General features: G+C 37.8%; 4 protein-coding genes across 5 annotated transcripts in view; 2 read left to right on the top strand and 2 right to left on the bottom strand.

Moving 5' to 3' along the window:
* The window catches only part of LOC112570895 (TOG array regulator of axonemal microtubules protein 1-like), a 40,455-nt gene extending 28,024 nt beyond the window's left edge, over positions 1-12,431 (top strand). For both annotated transcript variants that reach the window (XM_025249606.1, XM_025249605.1), the window contains 12 exons: positions 960-1,173; positions 1,608-1,719; positions 2,082-2,228; positions 2,474-2,582; positions 2,854-2,940; positions 3,407-3,555; positions 4,025-4,310; positions 5,071-5,171; positions 5,705-5,900; positions 6,205-6,421; positions 6,764-6,850; positions 7,043-12,431. In XM_025249606.1, the coding sequence (XP_025105391.1) occupies positions 960-1,173; positions 1,608-1,719; positions 2,082-2,228; positions 2,474-2,582; positions 2,854-2,940; positions 3,407-3,555; positions 4,025-4,310; positions 5,071-5,171; positions 5,705-5,900; positions 6,205-6,421; positions 6,764-6,850; positions 7,043-7,296 (1,959 nt within the window). In that variant the 3' untranslated portion in view covers positions 7,297-12,431. The remainder of the gene's footprint in view (positions 1-959; positions 1,174-1,607; positions 1,720-2,081; positions 2,229-2,473; positions 2,583-2,853; positions 2,941-3,406; positions 3,556-4,024; positions 4,311-5,070; positions 5,172-5,704; positions 5,901-6,204; positions 6,422-6,763; positions 6,851-7,042) is intronic.
* On the bottom strand, positions 9,485-23,283 carry LOC112570896 (cell growth regulator with RING finger domain protein 1-like). The gene is made up of 6 exons (XM_025249607.1): positions 22,903-23,283; positions 21,725-21,858; positions 21,084-21,255; positions 20,680-20,830; positions 14,280-14,387; positions 9,485-13,925 (listed from the first exon to the last, which is right to left on the bottom strand). Exons 1-6 carry the CDS (start codon positions 23,043-23,045, stop codon positions 13,308-13,310), a joined length of 1,326 nt encoding a protein of 441 aa, XP_025105392.1. The 5' UTR covers positions 23,046-23,283; the 3' UTR covers positions 9,485-13,307.
* LOC112570898 lies at positions 15,220-16,790 on the bottom strand. Its single transcript, XM_025249611.1, is given in 2 exon segments — positions 15,220-15,937; positions 15,940-16,790. Coding segments are annotated over 2 exon segments (1,056 nt in total). The 5' UTR covers positions 16,724-16,790; the 3' UTR covers positions 15,220-15,665.
* Positions 18,445-20,455, top strand: LOC112570901. Its single transcript, XM_025249614.1, has 2 exons — positions 18,445-19,180; positions 19,859-20,455. The coding sequence occupies exons 1-2, from the start codon at positions 18,818-18,820 to the stop codon at positions 20,168-20,170; spliced, it is 675 nt and encodes a 224-aa protein (XP_025105399.1). The 5' UTR covers positions 18,445-18,817; the 3' UTR covers positions 20,171-20,455.
* Positions 23,284-23,718: the final 435 nt, after the last annotated feature.

The following is a 23,718-nucleotide window of genomic DNA, read 5'->3' as shown; positions in this document are numbered from 1 at the left end:
GCTAGAAATCATTATTATTTTGGAAAGTAATAGCTTTACATTCTCATTTCTGTTGGCTTTTTTTTTTCTAAAAAGAGGACACATTTAGCAGCCTATGAATTGGTGTTCAATACATTAGTAGGTATGAGCATTAGTGGTCAAAAAAAGAATTGATTTGTTGGACTGAGGCATTCAGTGGTCTAAGGAAGAATCAATTTTATATTTGTTGGATAAAATGTGTGGTCGAACCATTGCAGTCCTTTTTTATAGATTTCCAAGAGAATATTTATGCATCATCCAGCGTAACTGAGGTGTGCAAAAAGGTTTTGGAAAATGGGAAGCAGTAATCTTGCAGAGGTAGACGCCAATCCATGGGACTTTTGTTAATGTCTTGTTTACTTCCATTAACCTACTTTCAGACTGGATGGAAAATTGAGTGAAGTATAGAACCTGTAGCACAGCCCACAGTTCACCCTGAGATTGTGAATGACACCTTTGGTTAATCATACACAGCCTTGTGTTGCATGATTTCAATTATTCTTGTCCTTTGTCTGTAGCTTAGAGCTGGGCTCCATATAATAAATGGTGCAAGGCTCAAGCTTTGCAAGTGATGAGCATGATTAGTAGCAAGCTGACATAACCATGAGGCGAAAGCAGGACAAGCATAAACATGAACAAATGTTGAGCTTTGATGACAACAACTGTTACCTGTCATTTTACCTTGCAAAGCTGACCATGGTGTTCATTTCTGTTGCATTTGTTTTGTACTTTCTCACTATATACATGTTCTTCATCTGTATGATAATGTGCATACAATATATACTTTGTATTAAAAGCTTAGTGTTTGAACAATTGATTTTTTTTTTCTTTGCCACCAACAAAGCTGGGTTTTGTTATGGAATAACTTATCAGATCACGATACGGCTGTTGTCACACCAATGCCAGAACATATTTGTGTGCACACGTTTCTCATTGTACAGGATGCCAGCAGCCTCACAAAGTCAACGTCATTCAAGCGTTCCATTATCCTAAAGCAGCAGCAAAAGAAAGAAGAGGAGGAGTATCGTAAGCGTGAGGAAGAACGTGAAAAAGAACGTAAACAGCAAGAAAAGGACGCTGTGATACGGCAGGAGCGAGAGCGACAGAAACAAAAGCTGAAAGACCTTGGTAGCAGTGAGAGTCTCTCTGTAGAACGTGAGGCTTAATTTTGTTTATGCATTTTTATGTTCAGAAGTGAATGAAGGAAATGGTTGCAAATATCCTTGACTTAAAATAGCTATAGGTTTGATAAAGAGATATTTGTGCTGAGTTATAAGAAATAGAAATACTAATGTGTGGGTTTTTTTGGAGACCTAAGAATATTAAGGAAATAATGCATATGTTGCTGCAGACAGAGATGTTTTATGATAGTTTTATAAATGGGAGCAAAAGCAACACCACACTACAGGGGGAGGGGGGTGAGCATGCGATGTTTTGTACAAGTTCAGTAAAAATCTATTGAGAATAAGTTATTTGCTGTCATATAAATTACTGGAGAATATATAATGCTGCTCAGTAGAAATGACTTCAGAATAATTATTTGCTCTAACACAAGTGATGACTGGAGAATATTCTTTTCCTCTCTGCAGCATTGTCTGTATCTGGGACAAACTCCACAGGCTCACCCAGTAGCAGTATTCTTAAAACCATGCCACCCAAGTTGTCTCCACCTGCTGTCACACCAAGGAAGACCATAAAGACGTAAGTTTTATATAAACCTTTTTTTTAAGCAGAATTAATAGTCTTTTACTGTAGTAAGTGCTTTTGGTGACTGAGGTTGTCACGATCATATTTTTGACACTTCAGACCTATAGACTAAAAGATACATATGAAAACAAGGTGCATGTAATGAATCATGCAAAATTCAAAGTTGTTAAGTTGCTGCCTGTTAGATACATCATGCCAACTAAAGGATTGCCTACTTGTACTTATGAGTATTCTAGGTCAGAAAAGAATGTGTCTCATCATATGGATAAGTCATATCTAAAATGTGCCATCATACTGGTTGAGAGGTCTGAATCACTGAATACAGATGATTTTTTAAAACCTTTTTTTAAAAAAAGGACTAGTGAGCCAGTTTCAAGCTATCCAATGCCAGCAGTGGATCGTTCTCCATCAGAACCCGAAGTACCAGTAGCAGAATGGAAGCCATTCAGTGACCCTGAGGCTTCACTCAGAGCAGCACAGAAAAAACTGGAATCTGATGATTGGTGAGTGGGCTTGTGGCATGACCTTTGTATATGTATGCTCTAACTTATGATACTTATTATACATTTTAACATGATGAACTTGTACATGAGATGAGAGATTTGTCTACTTCATGTTAAAGTACATTTTAGTTTTGGTTGCTAAATTTAAAATGAAATCTGTGGATCAAGCATACAGAAAATTTGCTTGATTTGAAAAAAGTGTCTTCTTGGATAGTATCTATAAATAGTTTATGTTACCATGACAGGGAGCAGAAGACAGAAGGCCTTGACATGATCCGCCGTCTGTCACATTTCCACCCAGATGTTTTTGGGCCTCAGCAGCTGCATCCTGCCATCCTGGCTGTGGTGCATGAAGTATGTTGTGTCACCATCCTTCTGCAACAAGTATATAAGAGTATAACCAGCTCTGACCTGCCAATTATCAAGTTTGCAATGCAGAAGAGTAGTCTTTTCCTGAATCTTAGAGCATTAAACTAGTGTTTTGGTGTAAGGCTTTATTAACAGATGTGCAGAAAAATCTCATTATAGGCAACCTAAAAGTAAAAATGTTAAAAGTTGATTTATTTTCTCACATATTGCTTACTGCCAGAACTTTAACTGATGCTTTTTCCTTCACCCCATTCAGGTAAAGAACTTGCGATCCCAGGTATCAAGGTTAGCCATCACATGTCTGGGTGAAATGTTCACAAGTCTTAAGAAAAACATGGATCCTGTGAGTAAGAGGATTGCCCTTTTGTCTTTTTTGGTAAAGATTTAGGAAAGTGTATGTTGCATATGATTTCACATGGTAGACAAAATTTTCCCAAGCCAGAGAAGGAGAGCAACTCCCCACCAACTCCCACTAAAAAAAAATCAAGCATCATTGGAGGAATATGAAAAAGATATTTTTATTTGCTGTCATTTAAGGTTATTTGACTTTATTGCAGTTAGCTGCCAGTTAAATCTTTTTTTATCCTTCTGAAATATGCAAGTATAATAAGTTTAACAATAGCTGTTTAAGTCCTCTAAATCTTCAGCCATCGTCCTCGGGCATCAATACTCAAGTCATTCAGGTGTAGATCCAGCAATGGTTGTTCATGGCACAAAGTCAATCCAAGGAAGCTGTTTTTGTAGCTTTTTTCCTGCATTCTCATCCACTTTGTTGAGAGATTTCAGAGCATGATGGCTTACTGTTCCAGGACCTTGATATCGTGGTTCGCCAATTACTTGCCAAAGCAGGAGAGAGCAATAACTTTATCCGGGATGATGTTGAGCGGGCATTGGCAGGAATGGTGGAAGGTGTGACCTCACAGCGTGCCCTGCTGGCACTCATCAATGGTGGAACTACGTGAGTATCCCTTTTGTATCATTACCAAAACTAGGTGGCCTGGAAGATGATCAGTTTTTACCCCCTTTGCTCCTTAACTCCAGATTTGCATTTTGGACATCCCTGGTGTTTGGGAACCAAATTAAAAAATTAAGAATATCACTTGTCCAGCTTTTCCACCGTGTCCCAGAATAAATTTTTTAAATTCCTCATTTGGTGGTATTAGCTCAACAATCTGACCCCTAAAACTAATACCACCCTAAACCCATGACTATACTATCCGTAACACACTGAGACAGATATATTAAAAGACCAAAACTGGCCATTGACCAAGTTTGTCCACATTTTTCCCGGTATGGTAGGATGCATGTCTGTGGGCATGCACACTTTCAGTATGCATATGTGTAATGGTGTAATGATACAGTAGTATAATAATATATAATGAAACAGAAAAACTATGCCAAATGAGAGGACCACCACTTTGTTTTAGGCACAAGAACAGTGTAGTGCGTCGCACCACAGCTCAGTTTTTAACAGAAGTGGTAGAGAAAATGGGCTCTGGCAAAATCCTCAGTGGAATTAAAGATGTGACAGACCGCATACTGCCCACCGTGGCACAGTTTGTGGTGGATGGTTCACCTGAAACTCGATATTATGGGCGCAAGATTCTGTGGCTGCTGATGTCACATCCAGACTTTGATCGCTCACTGACTAAATACCTGCCTGCAAATACCTTGCGCAACATGCAGGAAGTTGTGGAAAGCCTAAAAAGCAAGGTAACATAATTTCCAGGTCATAGATGTGCTATAGATCATTGTAGTATACGGAATTAAGTAATTAAATTATTATCATTAATTTATTTGTATTTAGTCATCAGAAGACTGTATCATTAATTCTAAAAAATTGTTGCTGATGCTCTTTGGATAAAAATTTATTTTGTATATAGTGATTTTGAAAAGGATATTCACTTGCAAGTGGAGGAATCTAGCTGAGCAATGCTTGGTAACAGTATCCAAGGCAGAAGGTGCACACACCAGCTAGTTTGATACCTATATAGTGCAGCCCACTTTTCTCGGTTAACTCAGCTGTTGAATGGGTACCTGACCCTTTAGAGGGTTGAGGAAGGAAAGGTAGTGAGACAGGCACTGCACCCACAAAAATGCTGACCCTGAAAAGAGTTAAGTTGCTACAACCTCATTGTCTAGTGACCGTAGGGTATGTCAGTGTATTGGATTGTTTACCTGAAGAATGTTGGCATTTTGGAGACACAGCAATGGAACTAATCTTGATGATTACACAAGCCTAGTCAGCAGTATAAAATATAACAAGCTGACCCCAGGAAAATAAATTTGCTTGAAGGGAAATTAGAAAGTACATCAGATTTTCAACAGAGGTAAATTTCTTGCTTCTGCATTATGTATTATTTATTATGCAATGATTACACTCTCTGGAAGCCAGTGTTCAGTGTCTTTGTCTCCTTTAATTTGTTTGCATTAAATAACAGTTGCATTCAAATTGATCTAACATTTTTTTCAGGGACTTGGTGATAAGCCCACTGAAATAGCCTCAGCACGGTCCAGACGATCAGGTCATGGGAGTCGAACTGGATCTTCACTGCGTGGGGGATCTGCCAATGGGTAACATTATCTTACATTACCTGCAACTACTCATCTTTTAGTATAACATCTTGTGTGTGGTAAAACATGTATTATCTTTGTTCTGTTAATTTTATTTTTATTTGTACTAATAAAATCTTTAAGTATTTTTTTGTGTGAGGTGTGTTAATGAGTTCTTGATGTCCTATCCTTACAGAAGTCAGTTTTGGATCATTTGTTATGTTACTGGGTTTTTTTCATACTTTAATACAATGAGCATAGAGTAAATAAGATCACAGATCTATCAGACATTTTGCCTTGCATGTCCTAAGTGCTGCATGTACTTGTTTGTTTGTGTGTGCATGTCCATGTATTTAAAGCCATTTGAGCCTGGTTTCATGGATATAGTGCTACATTAATATTCACTGTTTCTTTGTAGTAGTAATTCAATGGTGGCATATAGAGGTAAGTGAAAGGTGCTTGTTGCATAGTAATCTTTATTTTTTTTTTTCAAATGTGGATGTTTTTGAATATTTATTTTGAGATAAAGGAGATTGATTACATAACTGTTGCAGTGGGTCAGAAAATAACATCACACCTCCTGCCCGACGACTGCAGGTGACACGTACGGACGATGCAGCCATGGAGGAAATGAAAACTATGGTGAATCAGATGTCATCAAATGAATGGCGCCAGCGCCATGATGCCATCACCAGTCTTCAGGAAATGTGTATAGACAACCCAAATTTGATTGCCACACACATTGTCAAAGTAATTCTCACAGTTATTGTGTGGTGAGAATGCTGACACCATAGGGGTAGTAATACAACTCTCCTCATAAGTGTTTTTAAGGTGTCTGAGAATGGGAGGGAGGTTTTTATATTATTTTTTAGGGAGGAGATGGAGGAAAGGATGTTAAAAGTGTTTTCTTGAAATTCAAAATTGAAGTCCTCTGGAAAGATGCTTAATGATTAAGATTAAACAAAAGTTATGCGTGTCATCAGACACGTTTGGTATATGCATGCATTTCCATGACTCACCAAACCATCATCATTGTGATTGGGTTCATGTCCAGATATTTGACAAGTTTCTACCAAGACTGCAAGACTCAAATAGCAAGGTCAATCTTCATGCGCTGAGGGTAATGGAGCATATAGTGCCAATACTGAAGGATGCCCTTCATGCAGTTATTCCTATGGCTACATCCAATCTGGCTCCCAACCTTTCTTCCAAGAATCGGGAGATCTCTTCCACTGCTGCTGAAATTCTGAACAGTTTCATGCAACATCTTGGTCAGTAAGGACAAATTACAGGATATGTCATTGTAGTTTTATGTCTTATGTGCGTATGTCTGTCTTTCTATGTATGTGTGTGAAAGAGAGTGTGGGGAAACATGCATAGCTATACAAGAGACCATGAGTTTAGAAAGGTATCAGTAAATATCTTTTATTTGAACAGTGACATTTACTGCAAGACCATTACCATCGAGTTAATTTATATAAAAATTTGTCCCTGTAAACATACATAATGAGTAATGTTGAGTTTTAAATTCCAGATAAACTGTAGATAACATACTTTTGTCCATAGAAATTAAACTTGCATGATGTGGCTTGAGTTTTTATATTCTTCTGCAGACATGGCAGTGTTGCTACAACCTTTTGCCAGCCAAGCCCAGTCTGCTACGGGTCGCAGTAAGGCTGAGATTGTGGAGAAAGTAGCTTGTGAGTAAAAATCAGACTAATATTTATTAAACAAATAATACATGTGCAAACAGATCTGAGCAATGTTTAAATGTCATTTAAATGTCCGATAAAAATATTGCTGTATGTTGGTCTCATACTTTCAGTGCTGCTTGCTTATTCATGTATATACACTTTAATATTTGAACATAAACTATTTTCCTTTCCCAACAGATATGGCAGATCGTGTTTTTGAGCGCAAACCCAAGCAGATTGTGTTGCATGTCTTGCCACTGCTTTGGCACCTTCTAGGTGCCACTGGAGTTGGAGGAGGAGCTGGGGCAGGGGGTGGTGAGTTGCGCTCAGCCACACAGCAGTTGGCCTCTACTCTATATTCACACATGGGGCAGGGGCTCATGGACAAGGCCAACTCTGAGCCCAGTGTCACCCCAAGGCACTTGAGCGTCCTCAGCGACCTTGTCTCATAGAACGAGCTGCAACTCTTTTTTAAACTGTGGCTGTGTGAATGCTTGTGAAACTGGAAATGCTTTGCAAGAGAGAAACACACATTTACAAAATAAAGGTTTGCAAGCAAAACCTTATAGGGAACTAGCAGCAGCCAGTCTGCACAGCTGTGATAGTGGAATTACCTCAGCTGAATGTCTTTTATCATTCCCTACTCCCCCAGTCTTATATTCTGTAAGATGCACTGAATTTTATTCTTTTTTTAGAATGTCAGTATTATGCTACAAATCTTGTACCGTTTGTCATTCACATCAATGATACTGTGTTCAGTTAATGGTAAAACTCCAGTGGTGATCTGGGCCATGACAGGAGAACACACAAATCATGGTTTTCATAAGTTTTCCACTTACCTAGTTTTTGCACGTAGTTGAGGTAGTTTTTTTCTAGGTTTACAGGATGATCCTGTTGAAATTGAAACCTGCACATTTAGAAACTTGATTTCTATAGCTCCATGGTTGATATAAATCGGGAAGCCCTGCAGAACTTGTAAAGAGACCAGGATCGTTGCACCCATTTAAATTGTTGAAACAGGTACTAGTTGTTGTTCAAACTGGAACTTTCCATTCTTTTAAAACTCGTTACTTCATTATATTAAAAGGAGAGAAAAATCACTAGAACATCAGTCATAAACATCAACTGTACTGTTCACAACCTTATGTAAGGCCAGTGTAGCATTTGGGATAGCTTCTCATTACTAAGACAACCAGATATAAGTACACAGACATGATAGGCTTTATTGCTATGATAGATTTGAAGCACAGGTTTTACTGTAGCTTTACCCCTCAGCATTGCATCGTAAAACAAATTTCGTGGGAGCAAGCAATGTAATGGGGGATTAAAAACAATTAAAAGGCACCATCCAGCTATGCTAGTGTTTTTAAGGGAAGCAGAAACATGGCCAGACACTGAGACTCTAGTTGGAGCTGCTGGCTTTTTTCTTTTTTTTAATTACTCATTTCAGGACCAATCTTCCATTAAACAACTATACCCATGTTAGTGGGTTTGGAGTTGAGGGAGTTTGAGAGATGCTCTTTTTTGTTTTGTTTTGTTTTGCTATTTTCTGCATAGAGAGTGATACTATTTGCTTCTGACAGGAGACACAAGAAGTGATTTTAAATGCATCGGCTGGGTGTACATGCTTGCTCATCTCCAGCTTATCGAAAATTCTGAGAAGTCAGCAGATGCTGCTGATATGTTCCCTCCAGCACAGTTTTTGTAGAGACCCTATGGGAAGAAACCTCAGTATTAGCTTTCCCCACTGACGCATTCTGAAATGCTAGCAATTATTCCATTGGTTGCTTGAGAGAAGCATAATCAGAAACGTTGTGAGAAATGCTTGAAAAACATTCCATCAGACGAGTTGTTTTACAGTTTTAGCTCAGATGGAATTACCTTGGCCAGTATCCTGTATATTTTTTATTTTACTGGCTAGTTTCATGGCTAAATCCATTTCTTCTTTACTGATATATTTTTGTACCACACAACTGTGAACATGTGGAACAATTTCAATGAAACATTCAAACCACAAATATTCATTACATGGTTGTTTATTTATCATCAAAGTGTGATTCAATATATGATTTGAACATATACTTTTACCCTTTAACGTCTTGGGCTAAAGACTGGCTGTAAACAGGTAACAAGAGTAGCTGTGTTTCAAGGTTCATCATGATTGGTGGGCTGTAAACAGCAAAATTGTAATAATTCACTAATCATATGGACCAAACACAGCATCTATATATGTATCTCTGTGCATATATGTATAAATTATATACATATCTAAGGTTCATGTATACTTTCACTCTAGTTACTAGTGCACAGTGTGATATTGTATTTGTGTGAATGAATTCATGTTGTCAATGTATTTTAGCCCTTGATGATGTGTAAAAAAATAAATAAAATAAATATTTTAAGGCCACGTGACAATTGTGTTTCAGGTTTTGAGAACACTGCTGGTGTTTTACATGTTTAGGCCACAAATAATGTTCTTTCCACTCAGAAACTGTGTTGTGTGCTGCAGTGAGTGGCGTACGCTGTGTCAAATAAATATAAAGCTCTAAGGTCTCTCAATATCTCAGGTGCACCACAATAAAAAGTTGCTGTAGACACACAGAGCAGTGCATGTTGTCTTGTAGACTTGTACAGCAAACCTTTGTGTAGTTGTACATGAGAGGGAACTTTGTGCTTGAAAGGTCAAATACAGTGTTAATTGTTTAACCTCCAGTATTAATTTGCCTTCATATCAAAATACTTATTATTGGGTGTGTGGTACTTTGTAACAATATAACATTGCTGATATCAGCTTGTGTTGATTGAGCTGTATTCTGCCTTACCTTTGCCATATTTGTAACAAATGTAGGACTGATAATCTGCAGGTAGCATCTGTTATCTTCTCAAAAGTTCTTGAAAGGGCTGAAACATTTTTATCAGGCATTAGAAAAGTTTTCTTGACCTTGAGCTATGTGACTTTTTTTTTGGTGCAAAGAATTCTCACTTTTACTGCTGGTGTTGGAAAATAGAGTCTATGCTGACACCCCCACAAAAAAAAAAACACCCTCATGTGGCCATATTTTGATTACTTTGATTTCCAACATCAATGCTCTTTTAGATTCCTTATTTCTAAGATTGTATGAAGAAATAAAAGTCACGATAATTACCCTTATGAACGAAAAAAGTTATTAACTTAGAAAAATTATCTTTTTGGCATTGTACAGTTTGGTCCTATTTGAAGATGGTGAACCAACAGCATACAGCCCTTAATTTTTTATCTGATTAACATGATTAAAATAAGGCCTGTTTTTAGGGTATACTGTAGACTGATTGGTTAAAATGATTGTGAATGTGTGAGCAGTGTAAATTTACAGTCTACAATAAAGAAAAGACAGCAGTAGGCCAAGCTGTTTAGATAATTTATCAATTGCATTCTCTTAGAGGGCATCATATCTGCAACAGGCAGTGTGCTTAGGCCATGTCCACGATAGGTGATAGAGACTGTGTGTTGATGCTTTGTTTTTATTTGTAACTTGCAGAATGCTGCTGCCCAAGAGGCAACCACCCCTGAGCAATGCGTTTTAAATCTGATAGACACCATATTATTCATGCACCCTTTCCGCGTTGAACTGTACACTTTACTCTCCAGGCTGCTTGGCCTTGATCTGTGATATCCAGCCTCAAGTCACTTGATCTGTGATGCATTGTTAGTCAGCAGTTGGTCACGTCTCATTCATCGTGACATTTTTGATGACTGTTGCATGCATGTGAACAGGCATGCAAGCCAGTGTGTGTGCATGTATTTATTACAGTAGATTGTTGCTTTTATGTGGGAATGTGCACATAATTAGCTGTTTGTCTGGTTGATCATCTGATTTGATGCTTTGGGGAGCTTTTTATTATGTTGTCTGGAGGGTCTTTTGTGTTTGCTCGTTTTTATTCCTTGTTTTGAAATTCTGAATTGAGGATTACTAGAAAAAGAAGGAAAGAGGTGATAAAGACACTTCTGCTACATTGCCTGTGCCTTCAAATATGACAGTGTAAGAGCTTGAAAAGCACCTTCAAAGATTTTACTTTTTATTTTGCAGTTGCCATTTAATCTGAGTTCATACATATCAAGAATATAGTTATTACATCACTCATAGTATGTCATAGTATGAAAATGTGCTGTCATGTTTTCAAAAAAAAAAATGCATAACGTTTTTCAGGGGAAAAGAAAAGGACGATGGCTTCACATGCACGTTTCTAATTTAGACATATGTCTGGCTGCTCAGACATGCAGTTATACAGAAGAAACTCGCGTTTGACTTTATGGGATATCTGTGAATTTGGATTAGAGTGTTCAAAATATGTTCAGCCATTCTTTTACATAACTGCTGCTTGTAGAGGATACCTGGATATGCCTTATGACTCAAATGAATGAATTACGCATGTAAAATACCATTAACACTCTGCCTATGATCCTCCACCCCATTCCTCCATCTTCCCCAGTTTTCCGAGTGTCTTTTAACTCCAGGGGTGTTGATTTGTTGATTTTCAATGTGCTTGTTAAAAAGTTTTCAGCGATTTCATTCAGTAGCATTGCTTACTCTCATTATGATTGCATATATCCTACCTGACAGTATAACTTCACTATTGCCAGGCGCCAAAGAAAGTCGTCCGTCCAAAATAAATTATGTTGGTAGATTCATGCACATTGATAGCTAGGATGTGAATTTCTTAATATGAAATCTGCCAGCAGAGTTATTTACAACACTGGGGTGATAGCGTTGTTTTTTATCATCCTGTTAGATATTGTTCTCACTTTGTGCTTTTACGTGTCCATTGTTCTGTTCCATTTGTGAACCAACCAAAAGGCTCATGTTCACACTATATCTCCGTCCATACATAGATGTAAATGTTTACCGGTATCGTATGTATGGGGAGACTGGAATGAGCTTGATGATAAAGGATAGAAAATGCTCTGTTTTATTGGTAAAAATATAGATGGTCTATTTTGGGTTTTTTAAAACATAAACTGCAGTCTTTATTTTCTTCACATCTCCCTCCCTTTCCCATCCTTCAGACTACATTGTTGTATCTCCTCACTTGGCAGCAGAAGGTGTAACTTTTAAGCAGAGAGGGCAAAATGCCTTTCTTCTCTCACATTCGTGTGGGTGCATGCACGTGCACAGACATACGCACTTGGAAGCATGTTAAAAGGATTTGAAGGGGAGAGTTTCAGCCCAGTCATCCTGATTTGACATGCATATTTCATGTTGTATTACCGTTTTGAAAGAAGGGGAGGGGGTTTCATAAACCTTTGCTTTGAAAATTTAGCGGAGAAGAAATTGTAGATTGCAGCAACAAAGCACAAAGCATGATATTAGATGAAAATTCTGCACTCTCCACAAATCCTCAAAGTGGAAAATTTTCTAGTAGCTTTGTAAACATTTTATCATTTTTACATCTACTTTGGTAGCATCTGTTAGACTGATTTTTATTTTTAGGTAAGACACACCTTGTCTAGTGTTTGTGGCAAACTGGTGTGGCTTGATGCTGAGGTGGTGTCGCTAGGCTTATTGAATGTGTCCTTTGATCATTCTGTGAAATAAAAATCATTTCAAAAGTGTGCTGCATTTGGGTTCAATGATTTATTGCTACTGAGTATATGTACTTTTGCTCATTCAAAATATTTTACCTTACCTCCTTTTCCTTATATCAACAGTACCAGCAGTATCATTTTTGTTTCTCTAAAAGATTGGATGTTATGACCTTTTACAGTGCTTTTAAGGCCAAAAACATCTGAAAATATCTCACTTTCTCATAACTGAAAGGCAGTAAATTCTGATTTTCATGTGACATAAACTGCATTTGTACATGAACTGCTTTGGATAATGAACAAACTTATGAGACCAACTCACTACATAAAGCAACCTCAATGTTTAGGGTAAAGAGGAGAGGGGACTGCTGATAGCTGCTCATCGTGGTCTGTTAGATGTGGCAGGGTTGAAGTATCCAGCATAAGTGCAGTGCATACCCATACAAACTTGCATATATGGTTGCCACCACAAACTAATATCCTATCTACGTGCCATGGTTGCCACCATTTATTTTGCTAGCATTCTGTGTTGAAAGACTGCTGTGATCTGACATTACCCATGACACAGTTAAATGAAACTGAATTTTGAAGGTGTTTGAAATATCAGACATTTACTGTGCTGTACATTAGCTTGCAAATTCCTTCTGGAATGTCCACACTTGGACTACATTCTGAAATACAACCAGATGGTGCAAGCAAGGATGTTGAAATTTAAAGAATCAAAACATCAACTGACAAAGCTGCTTTCACATCTAATGAAGGACTTAAGATTTTACATCAATCTCCAACTGAAAATTGCAATCAGAAATTGTTCACCGATTTCACAGATCACTTTGCTCCCAAGCCCCCCCACTTCGATCTTCACTGCAGAAGCCCAGCCCTATGAAAATCCAAAAAATTCATTTAATCTGTTATTGAAAGATTCAAATTTGGAAAGTAAGCCTGATGAATCCTCCTCCTGGTTCCCGACTTAGAAGAACTCTGTTCATCTCCTATCAGAAAGTAGGACTCAACATGGCTTCTGCACATTGGACAACGGTCAAGCTGCAGGAAGCACCTTCTGCACACACAGGCATGTCGACAAGGCAATAACACACAAGTCAGTCTCTGAGTCTGACAGACAATACAATCTGGAAAGTCATGGGAGTAATTAGGGTCACCAACATGTGACAGGTATGTGATGTCCAATGTTTCTCCTGCTGCTGCTGCACCCATTGTTGGTCTAGAGTTGTAGCTTCCAAGCAGCCTGCAGTCTGTCGATGATGCTTCATCCAAATCCTGAACACTGTTATCTGTGTGTTTTTTCCTTCTTTGATGAGCTTCAAGTCCCTGGCAGCTGTAGGCAGGGCTGGAGATACTTGCTTTGTGAGTGCTCTTAGCTTGTGCATCGTCAGTGGCAGGCAACAAACAACCATCAGCTGAAGATGAACTGGCAGTTTCATTTTGCTGGATGGGTATCTCTGTCTCATTCTTATTCTCCATATCATTAGAATCTTCAGGAACAGATGCAAAATACAGTGGCTGGAAAAGGACAAAAATCACTGCATGGCTAATACTGTGCTCTTTACCAAAAATCAAAATTCAGGAATACGTGAATATGTGTGATATACTGATGATGAAATGCAGCCAATGAATGCAATCCAAAAATCCCATTTGGTCATACACATGCATGTATTCTCATGCACTCTCCCCCGTTCCCCACAACCTCTCTCATTCTCTATTATCTACTTCCTAGCTGAAAATTTGATGCACCCTGAAATAACTACAAAAGACTTTCAAGTTATGAAAACTTACCAACAGTTAATTATGGCTAAATCAAAGATATCCAAAAATCATCCTTGTTAACTTTATTATTCTTATACTCACACACCTCACCTGTAAATTATAGACTGATGGGCCAGACATCTTGGCATACTGTGCTATAATATACGAGTTCAAAGGGCACTGTTTATCTTTCAGATGGATAATAGTCACAGCAGCAACCTGCAAACAAAGCATACAAAACCTTACTAAAAATGATCAACTGAAAATGGCTTGTGGCAAAGAATATAAGTGGCTGTCTTTTTTTAAATTTTTCTTAATCCTTTGTTTCATTAGATTTAAGGCAGGAGGATGATCTATTGTGCTTTGTGCTCTTTTATATCTGTTTTCTTGTTAAAGTGAGCTAAACTCATTTCTTTATCATTTAAATATATATATATATGTTTTACTTCGACCAGTGATATTAGGTTGACAGCTATTGAACTGTACATGATTGGATGTGTGTGAATGAGAGAACAACTTTCCATGACTAGAAAAGATGATGCTAATATACTGATCTTGTTTATTTTGTTCATTATAAGGCTGTTTGCACTACAGTCATGACTACTGTCATGAATGCATCATATTCACATGCATCAATAGAGTTGCTTAGTGTCACAACTGTCACAGTTTATTAATTATTACGTGATTATTACTACTGCTCTACATATTATTACAATGAGTGTAACTTGTCACTGCCACAATATATTTGTCAATTTTATTTTTAATATAGTTTGTATGTTATTGTTTAATTATATGCTTCATTATATGCTAAACTGTGAGTTCATTAATAGTCTCATTACCAGAGTGCATCAAGCTCATCATTCCACATGAACAGGTATTTTATAAATTATTAATACCACAAGTACACAAATGCAAAATGTGTGCTAACATTTTACAAAACATAACATTGCATGCTCAATGACAGTCTCTTTCTCTTTCACTCTCTCTCACATTTATGTGCATGCACACATACACACAGAGACATACATCCATCGTTAAAGAAAAAGATCTATAACATTTATGACATTTTATTGTATTAAGAATTTGGTGATGGTTCTCCTGATAAACAAGCAGTGATTCAGCTTTTAATAGCACAAAATGGTCCTTTATAATATGCACATCCTCTTGTTTGCTTGAATTAATACCACCTAATAACAGTTATGCATACTTGTATTTTCAAGCACATAAAAGTGATCGAGTGGTAGACTTTCAAAGTAAGGCTTTCAAAGGCTTAAATAATCCATTTTTTAAATTATCCATTTAGAGATGCTAATTTTATGCAAAGCAAAAAAAAAGCAATAACATATCACATAAACAATATGACATTACACCAAAAATTGTCAAAAATAATTGAAATATCAATGTCAATTTGGAATCCCTTGTGATAAGTACTCATCCTTCAATTTAACAGCATTCATTTTTTTTATACCATAAGCTACATAAATCTGATGAACTTGTTTAAATAGAGCACACTGCACATGTGACCACCTTTGAGTTGGCATAAGGTGGACAAGGCAGACTGCCGCAATGGGAGACCGTGTAAAGAAGCAGTTTGGCATTTTCATTTCGTTCACTTCCAGCTCGATCCTCCAAAGTGGAATCAATACAGATAAATTCTGAGGCAGCAGAATGGCGGGAATCTCCAGCCATTAAAAACCCGCTGTACTCCAGCGTCCACCCAGGCCAGCAGGTGTTGCTTGCTGGCAGCATGACGTTTACAGCACGAGGATACGGCACAAAGCACACAGGGGGTCCTTGTTTGCATGCAGTGGATTTGTGTTGTAGGTCTGGTATTCTGCTCCAAACAAAAAGGCGCTGTATGTTGGAAGCTTAGAATCACTCAGTTCTGGAGAAAGAGGCAGACAAAGATAATTGGCTGCTGCACCAGCTTCAGAATTGGGAGACCCACCGATGATGCCAGAGTAAACAGTTTCCGTGGAAACAGGGCAGGTGGAGCGACCCCAGATGATGTAAGAGGATGTCTGAGACTGGCTCACTGTGGCAAGAAGTTGGTCTCTAGATACCTTCAAGGCCTGCACCTCAGCACTCACTTCACTCAGTCTCTGAGCAAAGCCATCAATCACCGTCTGTATGCTTCCCATATCATCAGACCGGGTATACACTCTGTCCTTGTCAGGAAGAGAGGATAAATCCTGGACTGACACAGGTTCCAAACATGGGCTCTGGCTTTCTTTGTGATTGTGCGATTCCATCACTTTGCCTCGGATAAACTCATTTTCACTCTGGACCTGGTGAAGATAATTTTGCCATTGTTGCATCATAGCCTGCCACTGTTGCCTCTCTGACTGCCATTTTAGTCTTTCCCTATCCCAAAGTAGTTTCTCTTTCTCCCAGATCTGCTTTTCTCCCTCCCATTTTTGCTTCTCCTGTTGGAGATCTTCCAATGTGGCTGTTACTACAGTCGTGGGAAAATGAGGCAAGACTTTTGATGATTTACTGTGTGAAACAGATAAACCTGTTTCAACACCAGCAATTAGGAGAATCAATGCTAGCATATTTAACCAAAAACCCTATGTGGTTGTCACAAGTCAGTGCAAAGACAAAATGAGGCTTGAGGATCTGCGCTTGAATATACAATTTAATCGCTTGATACTACTAATTTTTTCAGTGGGTCAACTTTTACTTTAAAAATAAAGAGGACTTAGTTTATGTTATCAGAGATATTAAAAGTTAAGAAAAAAAGGGAACTGGATTTTGATAATGTCTGCATAAGCATGTTCATGTGATTGTGTACATGTACATAATATATATTCCTTAGCACTATGGAGAGAATAAAGATGCAGTTGGTTGCTAGTTTCAGGAACAAATGTTGTCAACATACTAAAAAAAACCTAAACCAAAACAAACTTGACATCTCTAAAATGTACCCAGAACATAAGAAATATTATTAAACATAATAAAATAATCACTGACTGCATCTTTTCACAAGCTTTAAAAAGTCTAGAACTCAGCTGCTCATCTCATTTTCCGGACTAGCAAATCTGAACATGTCATACCACTTCTTCACTCTCTTCATTGGCTGTTCTAGCTTTAATTGGTAGCCAACAATAACCCCTTAACTCTATGCTATGGACTCTTTGATGGCTACTCCCCTGTCTACAGAAATCTTGTCTATCCGCACTCCTGCTTGAAACCTTCACTGACTCCCACATTCTATCCCTCCCTCCCAAAGATAGTCACATATGGACAACAGATGTTTTTCTTCTGTGCTGCTAAGCAATGGAACTCTCCTCCATATAACAATCGCTACTCTGGCTCCTAGGCTACATTCAAATTTTCTCTGAAAACAATTGTACTGTCCCTGAATTACTATCCTCAATTACTATTGCAATATTTGTTTGTCATGTGCACCATTATGTACCTATTCCCCTCTACACTGTTTATTGTCCCATATTCTTTAATACCTTTCTCCCTTGTATTATGTTCTACCCTTGTACTTATCTTTATGTGTTCAGTGTGCCTATATGTACCTCACCTTCCACTGTCTGTTACCTAATATTTAAATGTTCCTTTTTATCATTATTGGTCAGTGCAGAAAGTATGACCACAAACTTGTATTAACTATTAAAACGAGGCAGGTGTATACAAAGCTTCCAGTTTAACCACATTCATTGTTTAGGCTCGCCGAGACTAACAGCGGAGAATTTTGCAAAACGCTAACCACTGGTCTCGACAGACAGACAGCAGTCCACCTATTCACGTCCATGGTGTGACCTATCTTGGTCGTGTTGGTAGGACAATAATATTCATTTTGTGTCTCTGTTTTCTGTATAATTTCTACAATGACATTTTTGATCTTCAAAATCTGTTCAAATAAAATGTTGAAAAATAATTTTTCCTCTTCTACAAGCACACAAAATACCTCAACAACTATCACTTTTCAACTGCAAGAAGGGACACATCCACATACCTTCACTCTACCCACCACTAACCCTACTATTATTTTGTTTTTAGTGTCTACAACTGCACACACACGCCACAAAGATATTAAATTACAACATGGCATTTATAATCAAATGGTACAGCTGTCATGTACTGCCTCTGTTCCCATGATCTAGTTTTTTCTTCTATCTCATTCAAATTTCTTAATAATTGACTAAAGCATGTTTTTTTGTGACTTATATAGCCATGTAAAATGAGGACTTAGCACACTGATAAAAGGTCTAAATTGTCTAAAAACAGAACATAGATAGTAAAACCAGTTCAATTTCCCTGGCTTTCAGCTCATTTTTGCTGGCAGCACTGATCAGGTAAAGAGTATTCCCAGGCAAAACCATGGCCTCTGATGCTATCCTTCCTACTGTGTCTTATGACTATACCCCCAGTTTTAACACTGCAGGATGCATCCAAGCAGACACTTACAGCATATTTTACTGAGAAACTGGACAAATTAGAAGGCTTCTGTCATGAACTATCTCAGGAGAGACAGCTGTGGATGAAAGAGAAAACTGAGTGGGCGATGGAGAAACAAAGATGGCAGAGCAGAAAAGAAAGAGTTGCAAAACAGCCTGCATCAGATTCAAGAAGAACTGCATGCTATATGGGACAAGGTAGAGCATGCAGAAAACCTCAAACAAGAATGGGAGAGAATGTTTTATCACAAGCAGGACATTACTGTGTCTCTTCAAGGTGAAATGAAAGGTCAAGAAAGTGAGCAACAAAGTCAAGTGAAACTTGGGACTCAGCTGGACCTTGGACTCAATGGTGATGTGTTAGGATCATATCAGATGCCAGTTCATGGCTTGAAAAGCCGTTCTGACGATTTGGGAGGTCTAGAGATTATGGTGAGTGGTGTGACTCGGAAACTGGAGGAAGTGAGCGCTGAAGTGCAAGTGCTAAAAACATCCAGCCAGCAGCATGATCTAGCTCTCAGTCTGGCTCGCAGTTCTTACTATGTCCGCTGGGGGCACTCCTCCTGCCCCAACTCCACTGAAACTGTCTACTCCGGTATCATGGTGTGACATAAGGCAAGTGTTGGCCTTATTCCCAAAATGAACAATCCGTAAAAGGTTTAGTTCCGGTTAAGATTTTTAAATATACTTGGGCGGGAGCCGACATGAAGCTGTCTCTTGTGTGTTTTCTAACTGGACAGTTTAATGAGTGCCACCTCTAATACCCACAAACCAATAACACAACATGGTGTCAGAAGTGGGATCTCGACCCCTTGTCTGGTACACACTCAGACGATCCAGACGATCCTGTTGCCAATCCAGAGCCATGTCCAGGAGCCGCAGCCAGGAAGGTGCCAGCGTCCAAAGTCATCGCTCCTCCAGATCAGCCTGTCAAGACTACCAAGAGTGGTCGCATCATCAAGATCCCACAGAGACTTGACTTGTAAATGATTGACTCGAATCAAACGCACATAGACTTGAATAGGAAATTCAAGAATATTAAAATTAATGTTAATTAAGTTATATTGAAACAATGTCCATTTTAAAGAAAGGGAGATGTGACATAAGGCAAGTGTTGGCCTTATTCCCAAAATGAACAATCCGTAAAAGGTTTAGTTCCGGTTAAGAGTTTTAAATATACTTGGGCGGGAGCCGACATGAAGCTGTCTCTTGTGTGTTTTCTAACTGGACAGTTTAATGAGTGCCACCTCTAATACCCACAAACCAATAACACAACACATGGGTGGTTCATTGTTCAGCTCTCCAGGGGCTGCTGTCAATTATCTCTGTCTCCCTCTGTCCCCAAGTCTGAATGATAATGTAGTGCCTCAAATCCATGCTGATCTGTATGGGGCAGAGTACGAGACACTCAACACAAACCCTACTCATGAGAACCGAGACCCTCCCTGTTGTGTGCCGTGTGTCCCAGGCAACCACCATCATGACTCCTGCTACAGACGTATGTCAACCTGGCTGGACGCAGCAGTACAGTGGGTTCCTGATGGCAGGAAATCCAGCACATATAGCTGCTTCAGAATATATCTGCGTTGACTCCAATATGGAAGACAGAGTTGGCAGTGACAAAGATGAAAATGGAAAACTTCTGTTCTACACTGTAACCCACTGTGGCAATTTGCCTTGTCCACCATATGAAAACTTGAAGATTGTAACTTGTGCTGTATGTTCAAAGTAGATAAACACACCAAACATCAGCTCAGAATAGATATACCTTACTGTTCAGAATTGTTATCATCTGAAATAACTGGGGTTTTTTAAAAATTAAAATACAGGAACTAGTTATGCAAACTTAAAAATGTATAAATTTTAATGAACAGATTACTCTGAAATTATTTTTATCATATTTGTGAACATATGAATGTGAATGTAAATGAACTATGTGTGCATGTGAGCAATTACTTGCACATGTAGAAACCTACTCATTCTGGTGCATGCACACCACTTCGATCAGTCATTCTGTCATGGAGGTAAAGTTGTTAGTGTACACAGAAAATGCTCAAGAAAAATGTTAACACCGTTTAACACGTAGGCTCTTTACTTACAACAGATTCCGCATCCTGGACTTCATTAGAGACATCAGCTGTCATGATGATTACACATGGATAGTATTTTCGGGGAGGGTAACCCAGTGCTTCCTCTGTGACACACAGTGGTGTTGGCAGGTGTAACTTGAGCCTGCCTGCAGTGTCCAACCTATAATGAAAATAACTCTACATAAAATAAATAAAAAACACTAATAAACAATCAAATTAGTTAGTTTTTCAAAATATTCAAATGCAAACATTTCAAACATTTGTGTTAGATTTTAAAGCAATGTTAAAACTGTACTTTGTTAACTCTTTAACGTTTACCAAAACAAGATAGTCAAACACTGCTCCAACTTGGCAGCTGACCAAGAAACCTGAGAGTTAAGCCTACCACTGACCAATAATATTCATTGACTTGCCTGTACTGTTCATGAGCTAAACACTGGTCACGCAACAGATAATTGCTGTTTAGCTCTTCAAGAAGGACAAGACCATCCTTGAGAAGAACTTTCTGTATGGCATCAACACCAGGTCCCCAGAAAACATGAAGCTTGCTCAGTAGAAGGCATGAGATCTCAAGTGAGACTCCATCTGTCACCATAAAGCTGAATGTATAATATGCTGTTTTCAAGAAAATGGATGTTCACACTGAAAAGCTTGATTTTTCCTAAGCAAAGAATCAAACTTGACACCTTCATAATAACTACCAATAAAAAGTTAAATAGCAAAGAATATAAATGCATCAGCAAAATTATTTTAGGTCTGGGAAGTATGGGGAGTTGATGGGATGTACAACTGTCCATTCACATTGACAAACATGTAAGGTTTTAAAAATTTAAATGCTTGAGATATAAAAAATTGCCATTAACATAACTATATAATGCTCTTTTAGTTGAACTTTGCTCGTATTTAAACCCTAGATAGAAAATAGTGTCTGCTTGCCATAACCAACAAATTTAGCAATGATTAATCATGCACAAGTGGCAAACACATGCACACAAGGCAAGAAAATATCTAACACTTAGCCATCTTTCAAAATTAATCTATGTACATTTCAAACCTGTCAAATTTGATGAAGCTGATCCTGAAAAAGTCAAGTAGAAAGGATTGCACACTTCTTTTATATGCTTTTCATATGCTAAAGATGATGTCTCTAGCTCTGAGTTTGCATGATGGACATAACCACCACTGAGCCTGAAGAAAAAAAAAAACTAAATAAAGCATAAGCAAATTGGAAATTCCTTGTAATGGTTATACTGATGATATTATTGCTGTCATGTAAAACACAGAGTATAGTAAAAGTGTAATGGAGAAGATTTGCCTGTGAGGACTTATGAGTTGTAAGCTAAAATGTTACAGGCCTGTGGTTTAAAGCATAGACATTATGTTTTTAAAAAGCCCTTAATGTTATGCATTTCCTGGGGGATATATTACCTTCATCCCAATTAAGCCAGGTTTATATATAGTTGCATTACAATAAATAATTAAAATGAGAAAAATGATGGTCAAACCATGGGTACAATGACTGTGAAATAATAATGACTTATATTTACAAGTTGAGATACACTGTATATTTATGGGTGAAGATTTTATACGCTTTTCCTACATGACTGTTTCCACTTCACAAAATATCAATTAAGTCTATATTCAGTTAGTCATTCTGCTGAGTACATTATGCACTTTGTGAACACATACTAAAACAAACAAAACACACACATACACACAATCTCTTTCTAAAACCATTCTTTCTTTCATAACCATGCATATATCATTGAAAAAGTGTAGTAAATTAGCCTGTTTTAACACCCAGCAAGTCATAATTTAATGCATACTTTAAGCAAAATAAATTGATCTTGTCAAGGTATATACATCATAATTAAGACTGAAGGCAGAGATGTACCGATTTCAATTTTATGTATTTCCTGCGATATATATATTATCGTCATCCCAATATAATTCTCGGCCAGTAATGCATTTGCACTATATAATTTAGCGAGAAAGGAAAGTACACACGAGCAGTATACTTTTATAACACACTCTTTGATACATATCATATAATCATGACATGACGATGACGATGATGAAGATAAACAAATGAGAATTTTAAAATCTAGATTTTACCAACGCAAAATAATTTGCAGTCATGCATCTTATCGAAGTGATCGTTATTTTCAGGAATGATATTCAGACTGTGCTAAGATAAGATAAGAAGTCTACTCAAAATATACTTGCTCTTACCTGATTATGAATAAAGCCAAAAGCATAGAACTCATCAGAATCAGTACAATAACAAAATAGTTAAAATATTCTTCTATACTCCAAAGCACTAAAGATAATTCGTCTGCCATGTTTACACTTCTCGACACTCTGTGTTTCCACATATAAGAGTACGCTTGTTAGGCGATAACTCTTGTGAAACTGTACACGAACTAGTATACCATGGAGGTGTATTTAGTTCGTGAGTATACTTATAAATGTCCCAGTCATATATTGCATTCACACAAATCTAAATATTTATGTAGGCTAATAATATATGCAGACACTATCCCCATAATTAAGATCGTTTGTAGATATGAGACGTCGATAGTTCTATGAAATTGTTTGGCAGCCAAATGCATTTGAGCCATCAGGGATGAAGTCATTGAAGTGTTATCTTAATGTTCTGATATTTTGACTTTTTTTTTTTTTTTGGAGCAGAACTAGCAATTTTCATGGAATCCTTCGAAATGTTCATCAAGAGGTTAAAATGTTCGTCTATCTAGTTCTTGAAGGCTGCTTAGAATAATCATACCAAACATTTGTAGCTACAATTGGGTAAGGCATCCTTTAAACTATATGCTACGTTACGCTTTGCAAGTCTGGTAATAAATGAGACATCAAATGAAGGCAATGGTCATTTTACAAAGGCACTTCATATACTGATGATATCAGTCTCAGACTCGATTTTTTGTGTGAAATTTACTGCTTTATTTGAATCAAGCTTCTTCATTCATGGTGTCGGTAGAGCTGAAGAACACATGCTTTTTATGTGCCTTTCCTGTCTTTGCAGATAGA

Source organism: Pomacea canaliculata, linkage group LG8, assembly GCF_003073045.1.
Source record: "Pomacea canaliculata isolate SZHN2017 linkage group LG8, ASM307304v1, whole genome shotgun sequence".
NCBI lineage: Eukaryota > Metazoa > Mollusca > Gastropoda > Architaenioglossa > Ampullariidae > Pomacea > Pomacea canaliculata.
This window is presented reverse-complemented; position numbering and strand designations above follow the sequence as displayed.

Excerpts from the sequence above, each read along its gene's own strand:
- LOC112570896 (XM_025249607.1), bottom strand. The coding sequence starts at position 23,045 with ATGTGGAAACACAGAGTGTCGAGAAGTGTAAACATGGCAGACGAATTA. Across the intron at positions 21,859-22,902 it reads TTGGCTTTATTCATAATCAG|GCTCAGTGGTGGTTATGTCC; the intron begins GTAAGAGCAAGT and ends TTTTTTCTTCAG. Across the intron at positions 20,831-21,083 it reads TTAGCTCATGAACAGTACAG|GTTGGACACTGCAGGCAGGC; the intron begins GCAAGTCAATGA and ends TTTTCATTATAG.
- LOC112570901 (XM_025249614.1), top strand. The coding sequence starts at position 18,818 with ATGTTTTATCACAAGCAGGACATTACTGTGTCTCTTCAAGGTGAAATG. Across the intron at positions 19,181-19,858 it reads AAACTGTCTACTCCGGTATC|ATGGGTGGTTCATTGTTCAG; the intron begins ATGGTGTGACAT and ends ATAACACAACAC.